The sequence below is a fragment of the Cyanistes caeruleus genome, chromosome 4 (assembly GCF_971803275.1).
Source record: "Cyanistes caeruleus chromosome 4, bCyaCae1.hap1.1, whole genome shotgun sequence".
Taxonomy (NCBI): Eukaryota; Metazoa; Chordata; class Aves; order Passeriformes; family Paridae; genus Cyanistes; species Cyanistes caeruleus.
Genome location: NC_141704.1, coordinates 7344333 through 7364912, shown reverse-complemented (window position 1 = coordinate 7364912; position 20580 = coordinate 7344333). Strand labels below are relative to the sequence as shown.

Sequence of the window (20580 nt, the reverse complement as noted above, 5' to 3'; positions counted from 1 at the left end):
ATGGCCGACCATAAAAGACTGGACTTAGGATTCATAAAACCAATATTCATTATGAAGTTGCTTTACTGTGAAATCACTGTTGGCTCTTTAATACCATTAAACATAAAATACAGTAACTATTCTGCAAACTAATTGCCAAGAAAGCAGAGGCACTCCATCCTGGCATTTGTTTATATGCAATGAAATTTTATAATCTAATTTGCAGATTACCAGCCATGATATTTAAGGCAATTAATGGGCTGAGCTGAATTGCTCACTCCCTTATGTGAGGTTTTCACAGAACATATTTCTGGACTAAGGAAGGGTACTTAAAATTCTGCACTCACTTCTGTTTATTAATGGCTGTGCTCCTCTGGAACTGTAGATGTTACCTTGTGAACACAGTTCTGTTTTTATTACTGGTCCTATAAATTAGTAACTTGTAACAGTAATTCAGAAATGAATAAAACTAATTTTCCTTTTTATTTCAAAATTTACTTCTGTTAAATATGTCATTGTTACCCTGGCTACATTATGAAACAGCAACTGAATGATAAACTCTTTACGCTCTGATAACTCCCTCTGGCAAGCACCAACATACTGACTGCTGTAAATATTCTACATGCAAAAAACCACTGCATCTTACTGCTGTGAGTGTAATTTATTTTACATCTTAAACCACTGTTTCTTCCATCTCATTGTGGACTGTCAGCTCCTCAGTGTGATCAATGTGTCTTACTTAGGTCATGCCACAGCAGTCACTGCCGAAATAGCTGCGGTAGTTTGGGAGTTACAGTGCTGGTCTGGAAGCCAGGTGAACAGGTTGTGAAAGTATTCATCACTTTGCTCTTCCCTGAGCCCACACTTTGCTCAGAAGTGAGGGGTCATCCCAGGTCTGTTTAGGGACATGCACATTGTTCAACACCACGGGGTCGGCTACGTCTCTGATGGAAATTCAAAACGCAGCTGTGGTACAAATAGTTTTGACAGATCAAGAGTAGATGTTAGATGCTAGTTTTAGCCTGTGCTTTTTTTATTCCTCAGCCCAAGGTGGATGACAAGCCTCTTTGCATATCTCATCCTTGCCACTCTTGGTATGGTTTTCTTGTTTTTGTAAGGGAACCTTCCCCATAATCATTTTTTTCTCCTTCTGGGTTTGTCTCAAGTGGTGGCTGAAGGAAATAGTAAACAAGGGGAAGCACCCTGAGTAGTCAGCAGCCTGCAGGACCTGGGCCTGTGGTTTGCATGCACCCTCAAAGGCACACACAGTACTGTAGTGATGGTTCCTCATCTGACAGCATGTACAACCAGCAACACTGGCAATTGAGGGCAGCTCCCAGTGCTAATGCTCAAGCTGAGATTTGCTGACAATGTTAAAAAGGTCATTTAGGATTCTGCAGTAGCCAATGGAGAAAGCCCAGACTCTCCAGAGAACAGTCATCCCATTTGAAGATTAATAGGGTGTGTAACCTACCCTCTGGAGCTGCATGTGTTAGTCCATTGACTGATGAAGAAGCTCTAATGGGTTATCTTTGGCTGGATGTCTCTACCCATAAATTGTTTTTATTAGGTTAGGTGACTCCTGGTCTGAGGACAGAAGCTGAGAATAGACAGCTCTCAGTGACACTTGCATTCAGGTACATATTATTTGATTTAACTTGTCTGACTGTCTGCCCTGAAGCACTATGCAGCAGAAGTCACTTTAGTTAACATCTAGCCAAACAACACCAGAATGGAGTGTGCAGAAGCTGTTCTGAGGCTAGGTTCAGTGAGGAGAACAAAGAGGTTTCACAGGGGGATATAGGTGGGCCTAAAGAAATGGACATTCAGCTCTTTGTTGCATCACAAACTGCCCCTGAGGATGGAGGCAACACTTACAGTGCTGCCCTGAAAGGACCCACAGAGCTTGAGTTCAAAGTAGAGCCTTCCAACCCTCACTTTCCAAGCACTGAAAACTGGTCCACTTGATGTGCTGAGGTTTTTCCAAAAGAAGTTTCAAAATATCAACCACACCTTTCAGACCCAACGACAGTGCATGTGGCAAAGAATGAAATTCCCAGACCCTCCATAATCCCTAGCCACTTATTTATAGTCCTGTACAGAAACACTTATCCCTGTTTGAATCATGAGTTTTTTTAGTCAGACTTGGGTGGCCATAAAGATGGCTGCAATATATTAGCCTGAACACATGTTTAAGAGCTGAATGAGATGCACTGAGTAAAAAAAGGAATTTGAATGCTCACATCTTTCCCAGAGAAAGAGGAAATTTCATGATCTGTAGAAATATGAGGCACAGTGTAGCAAAGGTGTCAGGTCTCATCTGAAGTAATGTAGATGCTGTTGGTCAGTGCTGTTCAGGGAAGATAAATCCTAGCTGATGTGGGTAGCAAAGGGTTTCTAATGGAAAGAGACAGTCTTTTCCTCAGCAGGCTGCTGGAAAATTCATAGAGGGCAAATCAAAAGCTCAGAAGAAATTTGGTTATCTCAAATGCATCTAGAGTCATTAGGAGCTAGAGCTACTTCATTTAAATATATTGTCAGCACAAAAATTAAGTACTCGTTATCAATAAATGTAGATTGGAAGTTAAAAATGCATGGTAAAACAAAATCTGTAAAGTTTTTTTAGCACAGCTACACAGAGCTTGACTACAGAAGAGCTAGCCTTATTGATAAGAGATCACTTACCCCAAGCTCTTTTACATGAATAATATGATAAAAAGAAACAACTGAATTAGCTGAAAAGTGCTGCTTAATTTCACTAAATTCACTTGCACAGGTGCACATTAGGTCAAGTAGCACAAATAGAGCCCAACAGTTCATGCAACAGCACTGAGGAATGCATTTCCAGAAAATAAATGTAACTGCAGCAGTGATGCACATTTGCAGACTCCACACCCTCTATTGGGACTCTGTGTTCAGCTGGACTCATGGTATCTGAGTCTGCTGAGGCCATAATCTTGTAAATGTCAAATTAATATTAAACAATCATAATATGAAACCCAGACCTTTCAAATTGAGTAAGATGGTTATTGAATGTTAATTACTATGCCGCTATTAAGTCATACTTCGAGTTACGACATGTTTATTTTTCTAGCTATTAACCTTCAGGGTTTTTTAAATTAGGATTGTCCCAGTGCACCATTAATGTTAAGTTCTCACATGCTAAATTAAATAGAATATAAGATGGAAGAACATAGGAGGTCAGCTTTCTGAATCCTTTAATGTTAGGTTTTCCTTTAATCTACATCATTTCTTGCCAGAGGTTTAAATGCCACAGGCTGTTTCATGAAGTAGAGGGAGTTTGGAGTTTCTCTGGGAACTGGACTCCTCTCCTGGCTCGCTTGGTATGGGATGTGATAGCTGGGTGGGGATGTGCTGGGGAATGGGTGATGGATGGGAGATGCCACATCTGGTGGAACCTTCCCTGCTTAGGACAGAAGTGGCTCACCCAAGGCTGCCCAGTCCCTGCTGAGCTCAGAACAGAAGTGATGGATGGGGGATGCAGGAGGTGCTCCCGGGTCAGCTCCCACTGGCCAGAGATGGAAATACGAAGGGTTTAGCGGCCAAATATCAGGTGCAAGCTATCAGGATTTCTGAAATCTTGCACAGACTGAAGGGAAACCTGGAAGACAGGAGTCTTTCTCATGTCAAGAGGCAGAAGAAAGTAGACCAGCCTCATGTGAAAACTGAGAGAGGCAGTAGCACTGTGACAGATGGGCCTGTGCAAGGGCAGCTGGTCAGCTCAGAGTCTGTTCACTGCTGCTGATGGGAAGCCTTCTTCCCACTCATATTTCTCATATGTGAACATGGACTGCTGCTGTCAACCAGAATCCTTACTACTGGCTTGCCTCTCTGGGCACTCCAGTTCTCATACTTACCTACAAGAGCTTTTTCTGGCCTTTTGAGGTTTCTTGAAAGTGGGCATTTTCTTGAAAGGCTGGGCATTGCCTCATGGTTGCCACAGAGAAGACAGGAAGCCTCGATTCTCTTCCCAGCCCAGGCAGCTTCTGCAAGGGGACCCTGCTCTGTTATTCTTGTTTTTTCCAGGTATCACCCTCACACTTGTGGAAGAGGTGTGAATTTTTCTGTAAGGATTTTTGTATTCCAGTGATAGCCACCATCACGAGGTGCCTTCAGAGGGCCCAAGAAATGTCTCTGCCTGTAGCTGTGGTAGTATATCAGGAAAGTTTTGTGCAATCTCACTCTTGTCCTTACAATAGATGATATTTCCAGGACTCTTCTTATTTCAAAGCAGTGTCTGTCAAAGCTAATTAGTGTTCAGACATAAGTCATCTGGAGAGTGAGACTGCTTAGCAATGAGCAGCCTGTGGGTTGCTTGCACAGCTCTACAGACAAATGATTCAGAGAGGTTCAATCAGGGAAGCTTTCAGCACTTGCATGGAGCCAGAGCCTCTGGTTTATATCACTCATGAGCAGCACTCTTTTCTTAGTGAACAGTTGCCAAAAAAAAGCAAAGCAAGGGAAGTATGCCAATCAGCAAATTAGAGATGAGTTTGAAATCAATCCTTCCCCTAGCCAGTGTCATATTCTAGGTGTTCATGGAACCTGGATAGATTCCTAACAATATTTTCTGTAATACCTCCTCACTGAAGGAAGAAAGGAAATATTTTCTCAAACACTTGATAGGGGACCCTTTACTAAATTCATCCTAAAGAGAGAGTGGCAGTGGAGGAGAAGGCTGACCAGAGACCTTCCCCCTCATATATCTACACGTGGTGGCTTCATTTGGCAGCCTGCTGCCTCCAGGAATGGCATTTCTCTTCCTATGTGGTATTTCTTTGGCAGCTTGGAGAGTCATTTTTATCACTGCAATTATAATTATCAAAATCTTCTAAGAGAATTTTCAGAAGGAACGGTCCCAGCCCTGCTGGGATCTGTTTGTGGGGCATGACAAGTGACTTTTAGAGCAATTGGTTTTATGGAAGGGAGCATAGGATGGTGAGGAGAAAAGCAAATTCAATAAGTTCCTTCCAGATCTTTTTTAAAGACGAGTGAATAATTCACAATGAATAATTTACTTGATGGCATCAGGCTTTTATCTTCTTTGGGGATATGCTACAAGCAGAATGCAGGTCCTCGTATTTGTCTGTTTGAATTATATAAGTATTTCTTTGTGTAATTCTCTATAGCTTGGTTAAGCATCTTAGACTTCTAGCTTTGTTACTTTCCTGCAGATCATTGTATGAAGTGGTTCCTCCTTTGTGGATTAAAGCAGAAGCACTTCTGCCATGGCCATTCATCATGCAAATTTGATTTCTGTGACTAACACATACTTGAAAATAATCATTGAAGTTCGAGTAAATAGTTTAGATGCATGAGGAACACATGAATAGGTAAAGGAAATTCAATAGACTCAGCTTTTCATACTCTTACACCGTATGTTCTTTGCACACCACCAAAAGCTTGTAGTTCTTTAAGGTTAAATATTTACAGACATGACATGAACTTTAATATATCTCAAGTTCTAGTGCTTCTCGGGCTCTCCATTGATTTCTTGGTTTTTTAATTATCTTGTAAATGATTGTGTGATTCTGTGATTCTGATTAGGTCATTGCTTATAGTGGTATCCTTAACCTTAATGTACTATTTTCAAGTCAAAACAGTGGGAGGACTTGCTTTATTAACTCCTTATAAATTGAGGTAAGGGCTTTAAATCCTCTTGATAAAATATTTTTTTCTGCCTATGCCTTTGCTGAAACAAGTGGCCTCCTGGCACTTGTCATATAACTAGACAGCATTTCACTCAAACACACATCTGTGGTGCAAGAAGGCAAATCAAAATTCATAACAGGATTTTGTTCTCTCAAAAATGTCACAGCTGACTGGAGGGACAACTTTGACTTTGAGTGGTTAAACATATATGGTAGCAGTACTTGGAAAATTTACTTTCACTGAAAAACAGAGCTACTATTTGCTCATTGAACTAAAAAAAAAACCAGGAAATAATAAGAAATACAAGCTCTGTACCAGATGGAATCAAGTCTTGCAATTAACTCTGAACTCTGTCTTGCCTCTGTTCATACCTTTAGTGACACCTTCTTCTCTGTCTCCTGTTGAGGACAGCAGGTGCCTATCAGTTTCTGGGTATCCATGAACAGGCAGCATAATGTGCTTCTAGCAGAGGGCTTTCCTACCACTTTGCATTACCAGAATCTCAAATTACGTGCCCAGCAACCACCAGCTCTAACAAAGGTGACCCACCATGATATTGCATGTCTATGCTTATTTATCCCTGTCAAAGTTCTACCAGGGATAACACTGGAATTGGAGGACATGTCTATATATAAACCAACCTGCAAGTGCTTTGTGTCTTCTTACTGCTATCAATTTTCCTTTTAATTCACGGTTTGTTGTAATATTTTTTCTTCGAGTGATTGAAAGCAGTTACTTTGTTGACCAACTGTAGGAGCCATTTATCTTAAAATACAGGGGGAGGAAAAGACATCTAATCAATTCTTTTGCTAAGGTCTCAGAATCATGGAGCAGAGAAACACAGAATTGATGAGGTTGGAAAAGACCTCTGAGATCATCAAGTCCAACTTGAGCACCACCTTTTCAACCAGACCATGGCATTGAGTGCCACGTCCAGGTTTCCTTAAACAGCTCCAGGGATGGTGACTTCACCACTTCCCTGGGTAGCCTCTTCCCATGTCTAATCATCCCTTCTGTGAAGAAATTCTTCCTAGCGTTCCAAAAAACCTCCCTGGTGCAGCTTGAGGTCCTCTCATCCTGTCGCTGATTTCCTGGGGGCAGAGCCCGGCCCCCACCTGGCTACACCCTCCTGTCAGGGACTTGTAGGGAGCGATGAGGTCACCCTTGAGTCTCCTTTACTCCAGGATAAACAAACCCAGCTCCCTCAGCTGCTCCTCACAGGACTGATGCTCCAAACCGTTCCCCAGCTCCGCTGCCCTTCTCTGAATCTCAGTGTCCTTGAACTGAGGGACCCAGAACTGAGCACAGCACTCGAGGGGTGGCCTCAATGTCATAGTTTTAGGCCTTGAAACAAAGCCATGAGTCTGTAGTTTTACCTGTCTATCCAACAAGTTCTTTTATATTTTTTTTCTTGTTTTCTCTTGACAACCTGCAGTGAATAATGATCTACGTTTTTCCTCTTGTGTTGCAAAATTTATTCACGTAAATAGTAGAAACTGGCTAAGCCGTAGGTAAGTTTGCAAACATACCTTGAAGCCATAGATCTTATACTTGTACTCAGATGGCTCCCTACAGATGATCATTACTCTGAGACTTGCAGAGCTCATGAAAAACCTAGAATTTTCTCAAGGACACCACAAATCATAACTAGCTCCTGGTGTTTGACAAATTTTACCCTGCTCAACTGTGGAGTGAATTCAGGAGGTAGAGATGGAAGAACCATCCACACTTCCAGATTCTTCATTTTAGCTGAGACTCTTCATTTAGAGTCCAAAAATGCAGGAATAGGCTGTTTCCTTAAAATCTCTTGGCAAAGGAGAAACCTCACTTGTCAAGCTTGAGAACTACTGAACACATCATTTCTGCAGTCCCCTCCTTACAGAACTTCAGACTGGGTTAGTGTAGGGGGAAAATGCAATAGCCTTGGGACATTTGTCATGGTGCTGTTAATATAGATTTAGTTACATATTTTATAATCTGATGCCTTGAGACATTTTGAGACATATTTTAAAACTTACCTTAATCTTTTATTATGCATATTTTCCCCTTTCAAGAGACATTTAAGTAGCCTATTTATCCACTCCTTGCAACAGCCAACAAGCTGTTTGTCTTCAGGGATGAAGACAAAGCTCTTAGGAGAGCGGGAGCAGATCACATTGTGTGAAAGCTTGTAGTTTCATATAACAACAGTTTCAGATGTTTGTGAGGAAAGGGTGACCCACTGCAGACAGCCACAATGGGCCCTGTGATTAAAAAACACCTTCATGCTGTCTCAGCTCTTTGGTGGGCTGAAGCAGCTGGCTGAAGGAGAGAGCTTGCTGATGCTTGGGTACCTTTGTGGATCTAAGGAAGATCCACAAAGGAAGCCCCTGTCCTCTCTTGGTGGAGATGATTTACACACAAGGAGTGATGACAAGTGTAGCTGCTGGCACGTGTGTGATCATAGGAGCTGCATTCACGGCAGGGAAAAAGGTCAGGTCTCAGAAAGAAATCAGTAAATGCCACCTCCAGGTGTAGGACAAGGGACTTTGATTGAATGTTGATGTCTGTGACCCAAAACCAAGGAGAAAGAATCCCAGAAAATGCTGTCTTGTGTGTCCGTGAGTGAGTTTAGACCACCTCCTGAGAGGTGACCCCTTTGTGCACGAGTGGCTTCCCCCTTCCACACTTCTTGGTGGAAAACGAGCTGGGAGAGGGAAGCCCTTGCCATCACCAGGGCAAGTGCTCCAAGTGCACAGGCCTGGTGCTCCTGTGGGGAGGGGAGTGGATTTCACTGATCTGTGGATTTAAATGCTACAAACCAAGTTTCCCTACCTGTCACATGCCCCATAGGAAGGGGGAGGTGTGGCTATGCCACAGATATCCTGGATGACCTTCCTAGGGCAGAGTCTGCAGTCGCCCAGGCCCCTGTGCTCCCTTTGCTAGAACACAGTGAAAGGTGACCAGGAGAGCCTGGGCAAACTCCGGAGCTGACCTGCCAGATGTAACTTCCAGAACACAAGGAAGGATTTCTGCTGCCTTCATGGAGACAGTAATTTGATTCTCTTTTCTATCCTGGTGCCAATTTCTATAAAAGTTGCAGGAATGACATGTGTCAGAGAATTCAACTCTGGCTGAATTTGTCTGAAACTTTTAATTGGGTTCCAAAATCACGGGGGGAGGGAGGGGAGTGTGCACGTGGGAGTTGGAAGATGAACAGACATTGTCATTAGATGGAGCCTAACATTTTAGGAAATGAAGCCAAAATTCTGCTTTTTCAGAGGGGTGATATGAGTGTTGACACACTGAAATTCAGGAGGCTTCTGAGCCCCACAAAACAGGGGTCTGACAGGTCTGTCAGGGCACACCTGCTTTAGGGGACCGGCCTTCCAACCAGGAATGCTCATTTTTAAAGGCTTTCAAGAGCCATCTTCCATTTGCAGCTGACGTTTAAAGAAGGGGTTTATTTTCGGGCTGGTTTGGGCGCAGGGGCGCGGGGCGGCCGCGGCTCTGCCGGGCTCGGCTCGGGGGGGCTGCCCTGGCCAGGCGGGACCGGCAGCCTCAGCACCCCCAGAACACAACAGCCTGTGTAATTACATCTTCCCGGGATCTGTGTTAGCTCCCTGGGGAGCTCAGTCCATTTGGAGGGGGGGAGGAGGAGGAGGAGGAGGAGGAAGAGACTTGCTTTGGCAGGGAGGGCGAAGGGGGGGTAAGGTGAAAAGGGTCAGTGAGTAACCCAGCTCCAGTATGATAAAGGTAATTGTTGCTCCCAAGTGAGCACCGGCTGCTTCCTGGCTCTGGCTGCTCTCGCTGCTCGTGTCTGTGTTATGCAGGCGTCTGCTGTGCCGAGCAGGGCTTTGCGAGAGGAGAGGAGAGGTTTGATTGACCCTGTTGGCAGCGGTACGTGGCGATATTTGACGTTGTTTCTGCGCTAGCATCACCAGGGCAGGGAGGAAGATGCAGAGTCAGGGGCACGGCACTTGTGTGCTACCTAGGATTTATTTAGCTGGAGTAAGGACCGTGGCAATTAAGAATAATTAATTACAGTCTGCGAGCTGGGGCAGGGGGAGAGCGGCGTGGACCTAACCTGTCATGTAGGTGTTTGATACATGTCCTATGCTGCTGCTGCTGCTTTCTGTGCTGGCGTGCGCCTGAGCTTTAAATATCCTGCAGTTCCCGATATCTTGTTTCTCCAGCCGGCTCTCTGTTTCATTTTCCTCTTTTCTCTAGTGTAAAATTTGGCCTAGCTTAAGCTTCTTTCCCTGGCTGTGAAGGTTATTTCCTTCCCTCCTCTCCTCCCCACCCCCTCATCCATCCTCTCCTCCTCTTGCAAATGCTCTCCGACCCTGATTTGGGGTTTCTCTCCCTGCAGTAAGCTGTGGGCTCTGTGGATGCTTTGCTGTGACGGAGGGCCGAGGGCTGACCAAGTCGTGGGGAGGATTTGTATGTGGGAAGAGAGGAGATGGCTGTGCAGCGTGCTCCCGAATCTGCTCTGAGCTTGCTGATGGTAAGTGCTTGCTGAAATCCATTTGGGAAAGGGGGGTGGGCGAGGGGAGCTGCTCCGCATGGATTCAGGGCTCCAAATCCACAGGAGGATTTTGTGTGAGCCGGTGCTTGGCTTTTAGAGGTCCCAGGGAACTTTGCAAAAGGCTCATCTGGGGCTCGCATGGAGGCAATTCCTCCCACGATGGGTTTTAGCACATCTGGACCGGTGATCAGGGCAGGATTGTGAAGTCACCTTTCCGGCAGGGCTGGCACTTGCGTTCGGGGTTTATCCTGAGCAGCAGATTTAATTTTGTTCATTAATTCTGTGTCTTGAATTCTCACGTCCTCCTGCTTTTGCCCTTGCTGATTGTGAGACAACTTAAAAGATGAGAGGGAGAGCTTGATTTCTCTGCTGGTTGGGAGGCATGTTTTCAGCTGTGACCACACTCTGCTGTGGTATCACTTGGGGCATGGTCCTCTAATGCAGTGAATCGCCATTCCACTTGCTGCAGAGTGTGTCAGGTCTCCTACTGACTGCAGACCACAGGGTAATGACTGGTATTTATCCGAGCTATTTGCTACAACATGTTGAGCCACTGACCTACTTCTGAAAGTTCTGCATATTTATAATATTTTAAAGAAGATTATTTTGCACAACACGTGGCTGACTCTAGAAACATGCCAGTGTCCTGCTGCAATTAAAATAAACCCTTTTGGTGGGGTATTAGAGAGTTGCTTAGCTTTACTGATTTTTTTTTTTTTTTCCTCCCTGGTACTTCTGTTGCCATTTTCTGTGCAGCAGCATCAGAGATGGTTTTAGTGTAAGATCTCAGCTGGATGTTTTTCTACCTAAATGTCACTGCAACATTTCCACTGGAGAGTTGTTATCAGTAGCATGTGTATGTGCACATGTGCGTGAGAATGCATAGATACATAGGCTTTATATACATATTTATATAATTATTGTCATTACTCCTGATCTCTTCTGATTGCATTAGGAAATGGTCTCTAGCACTCAGAGACATGATGAGTTTAGTAAAGGGAATGCTGCAGGATAAGAGCCCTAAGGTTGTTAACAAAGGTCAAGTTGAGAAAAGCAAATTTTATGTCCATTACTCAAAATGCTAAACATGCTATTAAACCTCTGCATGGTTTGTTTTATATTTGTCAGTGACTGACTTGCTGTGCAAGCTCATTTTATTTCCTCTTGCTTACCTCTGGCCTTCCTGGCTTTTAAAATGACCCCTTTCTAATTTCTCTTTCAAAAATAAATTGATGAGTGCCCATAAACCCTGTGTCATTGTTTGGGTTCTGAATGCTTTTAGTTTCAGTACCCTCTGAATTCTTCAGTTAAGCCTTTCTTTCCTCAATCTCTGTCCTCCTTGAACAGACCTTGTCAAACTTCAGTGCAGTGCCAAGCTGTCAGCAAATTTTCTCTTCTAAAACGTGGCTTTCTGTGGCTATGTGGCCTTGCCCCAGTTGTTATTTCCAGGTGTGTCCACAGCTCTGGCCTGTAACCAGAACTCCTTGGGTCTCTTCACCTTGGGCACAGACCCATGTGGATAGGCTGAGTTGGGGGTCCAGAGACAAAGGGGTTCCTGCCTTTGACCCTGTGGATGGCTGGGGGCTGGTAGGGGTGGAGATGTATTTCTGGGTTGAGAATGGGTTCATGGAACAGTGGGCTCTGCTCTGGGATGGTCTGGTACTAATGTTGGTTATGGGTGTGGAAAAGGTGATTTGCTATGGAAAATGTTCCATTTTGCAAACTGCTTCTTTCTCCTCGGGTTTTTCTTGGGTTGTGAATCAGCTTAGTTAGTTAAGTATAGAAACCTCATCCTTTCCCCTCTGCTCTGCCTTGGCTTTGATTGCATGCCTGAGCAGGCTACCCTTGAATCAATAATAAATTCTTGCATAATTCATCCCACAATTAGCAGCTATAATGGCATCTCTTCTAAAGCTGCCACCCTCCAGAGATTCAAAGATTAGATGTCTTTGGGAAGTCCGCAGAAGTAGATTTTAATACTTCAGTGACAATTCTTCACTGAGAGAGCTTTCTTTTAGCAGTGAGAACTATTTCAGTACTGCATTTCCCCTGCAATAGGGTGCAGAATGTGCATCCAGCCATCCACTTTTTATGACACATAATCAGCAGCAGCATTTGGCAGCGCTGCATCATAGTCTGAAAATATCCCCTTCTCAATGGGGTACCTCAGAGCACTTCATGCTGCAAATAGAGAAACTGAGGTACAGAGCCATTAATTGCCTTTCCTGGAATTTGATGCACTGAGTGAGTGATCCAAATCAGGAGTTTGCTCATCCCAAAATTGCTTCTGGTCAATGAAGAAAGATGGACATCTCTGGAGTCTGGGGTTTCTTTCCTATGGAAGGACCATTCACAGGACATGGATATCTAGCCCCAGCAGAGAGCTGCTCATGGGACCAGGTGGCACTTCAGGGTGCCAGCCATGCTGACAGCTCATGACTTACCTGTGACCAGTAAATGCTACCCAGGACATGGTGTTGGCGTGGCCCAGAGCTGTTCCCAGTGGCACATTTCTTGTGCAGCCATTATCTCATTACACCTGTGGTCTTAGGTGGGCAGATCCCACTTTTCTTTAGTAAAAAAAAATATTGGCTACATAATTAATTAATGTAAATTGATTTTTTTATTATTATTTATGTTGTTTTCTAGCCAGTTCAATACTCTGGTGTGTTTTTTCCCCCATTTATAGTGATCATTTCTTCTTCTTCTTTTTTCTCCTAGACCAGGGAAAAGGCTCAATGAAGGAGAATTTCGGTTTTAAACATATATTTTCCTAAAATAAAGATTTTTATTTTTTTTTCATACAAAGACTGCAGTCTGCAAATGTAACTGCAACTTGTCTACTCTGGTAAATATCTTGTACTACAAATGACTCTGGGATGTGCCTGGTCTGCAGAACTCCTACCTCTACCTTCCTCCAGAAATCACAGGAGATGAGGGATGTTGCCTGGTTCAGCATGAAGGAAACTGGGCAGAACTGTGCCCAAAGTGACTCTGCCTGTAGCATTATCAAATCATTAAAACAGAGCTTCCTCAGCTTCCGTGAATCAAGAGAGGGGAGCATCTAAGCATGAAATAGCAAATACTATGTCTTGTTAGGACTGATAACACCTGCTGTGTTAAGATCATTAATACTGATGGGAGTGTTACCAATAGGTTTTTATGTCTGTCTTATTAGTGTATTGTAAAATTTTAAAGCTGTAGACATATTGATTGCACATATTTTAACAGCACAATAAGTTACGATACCTGGTGTCTCCTGAGACAGCATTACTGCATCTCATGAAAATACATCTTAGGGCCTTGACTTTCAAACTATTCCAGGTCATAACACTAACACTAATTAATCTGTGTTAAGTGACAACAGAGGTTCCAATGAGCAACATATATAGCTCAGTGTTTACCAATTAATCTAAAATGATCTTAAAATGGTGAGGAAGAGAAGCACGGTTCTCTGTTTGCAGTAAAGCTCCAGCTTCTAGCTTCAGCTAGCTGCTCTCACACTCTCCATCAAGATGAAGTTTTTCCCTGTTTATAATCCAGTTTTAATCTTTTTGATCTGAATATAAAAACACTTTCCTTGAAGAAATAACAATATAACATTAGAAAATAAATACACTTGTAAATTAATGGTAACTGCTTGTGTTTGGCAGAGCATCATTAATTTCAGGGGTTTGTGTGATGCTTTCATGTGGTGAAATTCATTATTTTGGGTCTTTGTTACATCCAAGCTGAGGCTGGAATAGAGGTGCATGTGAGATTTTCTAAGTGACCTTCATTACATGGGACTTGGTTACCTCTATAGTTCAAGGAGAAAAAGGCCAGCAGGGAATTTGGAGCCTTAACTCAGTCTGTGGGGTTCACAATGCCCAGGGTGAAGAGGGAGAAATTGGGTGGCCAGTGCTGTATTGAGGCTGCTGACCTTGGTGTGGGAGGCAGGCACCTGCAACAGAAGGATGTGAAAACAGCTCTGTTTCTAAGCTGCATCAGAAGTAACTGGCATCTGAGTGTCATTGTCCACTGGAAATCCCAGATTTCTGATGTGATTCCAGTCCTCCCTTTTAAGAGGGCTCTCCTGAGTCATCCTTCCATCCCTCAAACAAAGCTACACTGGAGTCCTCAAAACAATGTGAATCTCCTTGATCTGATAATTTTTTCTGGAGTGTAGCACTGAGCTCTACAGAATTGCTCTTAAAACACACTCCAAGATTTAACTGTATCCTTACTAAACCCTATGAGGGCCATGCCCAGTTTGATTGGCTACTAAGGTGTTGGACTTGACAACATTCCAGATATTCCATAAATGATTTAATATGTTTAACTGCTACATTTTATATCTTAAGTCTGCCCTTGTGAAGAGAAATTTGGTAATTAAAATGATAGAGAGCTTCCAAGCCCCATTTAGACCTAGGACTGCCCCCTCCCCCATAAAGCTGTGCTCTGTCCCCCTCAAACCTCTAGACAGATTGCAGTAGCACAGCTCAGCTTGGAGGATCATATTAAAACCTTTGGGAGCAGCAAGGTTACAGTGGAAGGATGAGGTCATTTTCTGCCTCTCTCATCTCAGGCTTAAATTATTTCTGCGTTGACAGTGTGCAAAAGCCCTCCACATTCAAACCTCCTCTCTGCAGCCTCACCTACAGACCACACTGCCCTGGAAGGTCGATGCTTGGCACGCTCTTTCCACGAAAACAGAGCCCACTCACTGCCTGCCGTGGCGTGGCGAGGAGGTGAATGCAGCTCTCAGGTGATGCTGAGGCAGGGTGACGTGCCAGCAGTGTGTGACCGCTGCACACTGCTCTGGGTGTGAGCAGCATTGCTTGGGAAGGAATAACGCCTTCCCCCAGGACCCCGCTGTGCCGCTGACATCTGGCCCTCTTCAGCTTCATGCCCAAAATGAGGTCTGTGGGGAGGCTTGCACAGCAAGGGGAGGTGATTATGGAGCCCTCTCCGTGCTACTTTCACAGATATTTCAGTGTGCAGGTGTGCAGGCTCCACCCGCAGCCTTGCCAGAAGGTCTGGGTGGGAGATGATAATGTACCACGGCACCCGGAGGTCGCTGGGGAGGATCTGTGCTGGCAGGAATCTCCCTTCCTCCTGGCTCTGTCCTTGCTCCAGCCAGGCACTAATTTGCTAATGGGCTTCACGAGCAGCAGTAGCTGAGCTGTGCTGGTTGCTCTTTTAGAGGATGGGATGAGAGCAGCAAAATCCTGCTCGGTGCTGTGTGGCTGCATGCTACTGTGGACTGGGAATTCAGCCATTTCTTGTTGGTAATTTCCCCTGTAGCACGGAATTATTTCTGAACTTCACTATTTGCCTTTGTAAACTTGCAATAAGTCTTCAAACACAGTGATTTAATGCAGCTAAATGAGATTAAACACTCCCTGGGATTACTCTTGGCTTCCCTGTGGTGGATGTCACCTTTTAGCCATCTGAGCTGCACGACTATAAAATTGTTATCCTTTGATTCTGCTCTAGTGCATGCCATCAATTTTCTTTTCCCTGTCCCTCTGCTTGAGCATGCCGTTGAAGAAGCCGACCATAATGTTTGCACATCTGAATTCTCACATTTATTACTATGCCTTAAAAATGGACTCAGAGATTACTGGTTTATCTCTTTTTTTATTATGTATATGGTTTTTGCTTTGCATTCTATCTGTTCATTCTGAATGACTGATAAAATTATCTCATCAGAGATGTGGCCATTGATTTTATTTTTTTTTCTAATGCTATAAAGCATTGCTATTTGTAGAAGAGAATTAGTGGGCACTTGAGTAAATTATCATTATGATTAATTGGAGCATTTCTACAATTAGAAGAAAAGTAACATACTAACAAGTTGAAAAGATCTCTAAATAAGTCAACTCCTTTTGACAATATAGAAAGGAATCATATCACTTTGATTTTTCAAAAATAAAATGCATTTAAAAACTTGACTGATATCCCTAAACTAAAATAAAATGTTAAAAATGCTATAATTGCCCTAATAAAAATGAAGGTTACATATAACTATTAATACATGAGAAGGACTTGTGACATTGGACAATTGCAATTATTCCCATTCTTCGTCTTCTGGTTACGAATGTCACACTTCTGTAATTACTGTACTCATAATTTCTCAGCATGGCAATGATCCAGCCTGCTGACAGGCTAATGTGGTTAGCACATCAGGGCTCAGAGATGTATGGAAGTCCCACGTGCCTTCCTCAGTACATCCCATGAAAATTCAGGTTTTTGGGATGTGGCACCTAAAGCTGCAGTGCTCTGGTGGCCGGTTCTGCCAGCACCAGCAAGGGCTGCTTTGTGTTGTGTGCCTTCTGAAAACAAAGGCCACCACAGCTGGTGGCTGACTCCCCACCAAAATCTGGTTGGAGGGGTCAGTCAGAGAGACTGTATGGAGGTTTGGGCTTTGACCAGCCAGCACACTGTTCCCAGCTCTTCAAAACCACCACAAAGGCTGCCAGGGAATGTGTTTCCACACTGGAAAGCCTTGGGTGAGCACCTCCCTGAGCTCCTCCAGACAGACACACATTTTTTCCCTCACATGTCTTAATTCTTTCTGCTTTAAACTATCACCAAGCACAGAAACGTGCAGAAGTGCACTGGAATCAGCCATTTCACAAAGAGGTTTTAATGGCACTGAGGATCAAACTAGGCTGAACCCATCATCCATTTCAAGAGATACGAATTTTCTTGTTTAAATGAATTCTTATGCTGGCCTGAAACTGCAGCTCTCAAAGCATGTGATCAAAGTTTCTGCTTGCTTTTTTGAAGGGTCTTATCATATTGGGGAGTCCTGCTCTGAGCCCTGTTAGCATGCACTGGTCCAGCAGCAATGCCTGAGACCAAGTCTTGATGGAAGGCACTGAGATACCAATGGTCCTTGAGAAGCCTCCCAGGCACAAAGACACCCACAGAGTGTCTGTATTTCATGGAAACAAAAGCCACAATGAATGCCAGAAACATATTTAGAGGAATGGATTTACAGGCACAATCTGATCAGCTTTTTGCATCCTTCATGGGATTTCAGATGGTAATTCCCAAATTAAAGCCAGCAACTCCTAGGGCTGGCTCTAGTGCCTGGCCTTATCTTTTCAGGTCCCCAAAAACCTAGTGATATTGCTGAAATAAAAACAACTGACAAGGAACAATGGCACTTGAGCCCACAGTGCTTGGTTCTCAGGTCATTTTGCAAAAGCCTTATTGAAAAAATAAAATTTAATAAATGAACATAAACTGGGAGAGCACAAATCTGGGTGCAAAAATAATCTATATTTTTGTAATATATCTTTGTAAATCTGTTGCATGGATATTGGGGCACCTCAAAATTTGCTAAAAGCAGGATAGCCCTTCCCCTTCCTGTCCTTACTCCAGCACACACTGCCCACCTCTTGCCAGTGGAGGGATGTTCTCTGCAGTGTGTCCCTCATTGTCTTCCCTTCTCTCAATCCATTTACAACCACCAGAGAAATTATTTGTAGGGAGGCTTTTCTAGCACAGAAGCAGAATTCACACAGAGCCTTGCTCCACAATATTTTTCTGTCTGTGGGCTGTGATAATCTTGTGTTGCAAGACACTCGGCTTTGGCTCCCCGTAATTTGCGCAAAGTTAATGGAGGAGTGTTGTAGAACATATGTTTGGCTTAATATAGGTTCAAGGGGTTTTTTAGTCTAATATACTAAAATAAAATCCAGGACACCTTCACAGTAAATAAAATTGACAAGTTTTTCATTTTTTAATAATATGAGGCTAATTGAGCCGTTGTGGTCAGAGCACATTGTATTTCCTGGTAATTAATTGCTGGCTGCAATAGTTGACTGCATAAAACTACGCCTCGGGCCATTAACCCCAGGTCGTTAGTACTCAAGGAAATGTCTAGTGAAGGTCATTATTACTGCTGCTATATAAGCTATTGTAACAGAAAAGACTTGGCATGAGCTTTTCAAGAACCCCTTTTCCCTGTTCTGGTCTCATTTCAGAGATCTGGGTGCTCAGGCTGTTCTCAATTAGTCTGCATTTACATTCATTTTCAGGGGGTTAGAGTTTGCACACCTTTGTAAAAACAGAAATAATTTAATTGGAGTGTTTGAGGTTGCTCATTTAGCTTTATGTGGCCTGAAATGTTGGCCTTCACAAAAGATTGACACAGGTTTGTGCTGTCAATGGACAATGACCTAGTGAAAAACCAACAGATCCCTTTTTCTGGCTTCTTCAGCAGCAAGGAACAGACTCTGGGTGGGTGGCTGTGGGGAAAATGGGGCACTTGTTGCACAATGAGGAACCACTGGTGTTTGTGTCCTGATATCTCTGCTTTGGATTGCATTTCCAAGGTTTTAGTGATGGACCAAAATCAACCTTGTAATGTAAAACAGTCTTTTTTTTGCTTCTCTTGTCGTCTCTGGAAGGGCTTCTGACTCTCAGGTCAAGAAAGAGCTATAGGTAGAGTCCCCAGACTAGCAGAAGAATATTGCTACTGAAATCTGACACTAAAAAACCACAGTTGTGAGGATCAATTTATTTCCTCCCCTGGTGTCCTGGTGTAGTTGAGAATTCCCTTTTTTCTGTTCTTGTTGTTCAAGACAAAGTGCTAATGGAACAAAAAAAAATAACAAGAAACATTTTTAAGTACTTTGCTTTAACAAAATATTAATAACAATAGCACTTATTTACTACCTTAAAAAAGTTACACAGTTTTATCTTGAATGCTGTTTTCTCTAATCATGTGCTTAAAGTGGGGTGAGTATTTTGCACAAACCAAAGTGCCTGAATCAATATTATGAGACTGCTGGCTCTAATGACGTTGTGAGGAAGCACTTCAGCTCTAAATAGACAAAATTACAGACTGCAGAAGATACAGTGATGGCACAAGAAAAAGGATGGGGGTGTTTTGTAATCTGCTGATGTTTCTAGCAGTGTTCCATTTTTTATTTCCCCACTTCAAAATTTTGGTTTGGAGTCAGGAGTTAAATAAATTATATGAAGAGATCTATTTTGCCCTCTTGATCAATGCAGAAACTTCTTTTGTTACCATCCTTTACCATCCTTATATAAGCAAAGGCTTGCTTGCTCAGAGTCCCTTGCTATGGAATGCCTCTCTTCAGCTCTCTTCCTCTGGATCTAATATCATTCACTGTCTTGGAAGAAATAATAAACTAACTGTGCTGCTTACATTGGTTCCAAGACAAATGTTTTTGTATTGTGAGAATTCTTCCATCAAAGCTGTGCTACAGACTTCTTGGGTCAGGCAGGTCTTAGGTCAGTTAGGGAGCTTCTGATTTCTGGATGCCCCACTTAAATGTGAAGATCTAAATAAAGAATCATCCATGTGAAGTTTCTGTGAAAGCTTTGATGCACCAGTAGGATTTAAACCTTAGCTGCATAGTTCAGAGGTGTTTGGTTTCTTGGACATGGATCCTGTTTTGAATGTTCCTGTTTGTTTTGTCTCTGTTTACGGGTTACCCATTCCAAATACAAGTTTTAAGATTAACTTCCTAAACTTCTTCCAAGAAAATGCATATGTGATCACATTACAAATAAAATGTGTCTGCTGTGGTTAACCATGAATATATTTGGGGGAGAGAGGAGGAAATGAATGCTATTGCATGATGAAATGTAAACTGATTGCAGAGTTACTGAATATTTTAAGACTGTATAACCACGCAGACAAATTGGAAAACCCATCAGTTTTGTACATGATGGGAGTAAAGAACAAATCCTATTTGAAACCTGCATCACTTACTATAATAAAGCAGGGGTGGCTTAATTGGCAAAGCTTTTGCAAATTGAATAATATAGTAATCTCTTATGAGAGTCAGTTTTAATTTTTAATAATCTTTAATTAAGTAAGCATTCACAACACATTTGGTATTGGGGCATTAGCACAACAGTCTCTGGGTAGTCAGTGTCATTCTTTCATATGCAGGGTGGTGTCAACTGATTTTCCATGGTCAGTAGTTGTTGTTGAGTCTGTTTAAGTTCCATAAAACTTCCTTCATTGCACAAAAACCATTCCTGTCTGAGGGAGAAGGATTTGAGCTTTCTTCTCTTAGGATCATCAGGGGAAAAGAGTGTAAATCCATATTATTCTACTTATCTCCATGACATTTCCAATTTCTACAGATGCAATCAAAAGAATTTGTCTCATTGATCTTCAAACTCTTTGACAATTTCACACTCTGAGCTGAGTGGTGTGAGCTGTTCAGTCACCCCATTGCTTTTCATCAATAAAAGTTTTTACCTAGATCAAGACAGCACGTTTGCTGCATATGAGCTATGCATCTTGAAGATTGTTATTGGTTTACTGGTGGAATATTTATCTTCAAACTGAAATGAGTTCTTAGATGAGTCATTGCACACATACCCTCTCTTGATATTTTTAGGTGCTAAAGCCACTATTTCAATGAGGCTGGGTTGGGGAAAAT

General features: G+C 42.9%; 1 protein-coding gene across 2 annotated transcripts in view; it reads left to right on the top strand.

Moving 5' to 3' along the window:
* FRMD4A (FERM domain containing 4A) overlaps window positions 1–20580 on the top strand; it is a 383203-nt gene that overhangs the window by 8605 nt on the left and 354018 nt on the right. The window contains exons 1-2 of one of the 2 annotated variants that reach the window (XM_086886549.1): window positions 9348–9531; window positions 10004–10138. In XM_086886549.1, the coding sequence (XP_086742675.1) occupies window positions 10094–10138 (45 nt within the window). In that variant the 5' untranslated portion in view covers window positions 9348–9531; window positions 10004–10093. Of the gene's footprint in view, window positions 1–9347; window positions 9532–10003; window positions 10139–20580 lie in introns of those variants that run through there. The other variant, XM_086886548.1, reaches the window with a different exon arrangement.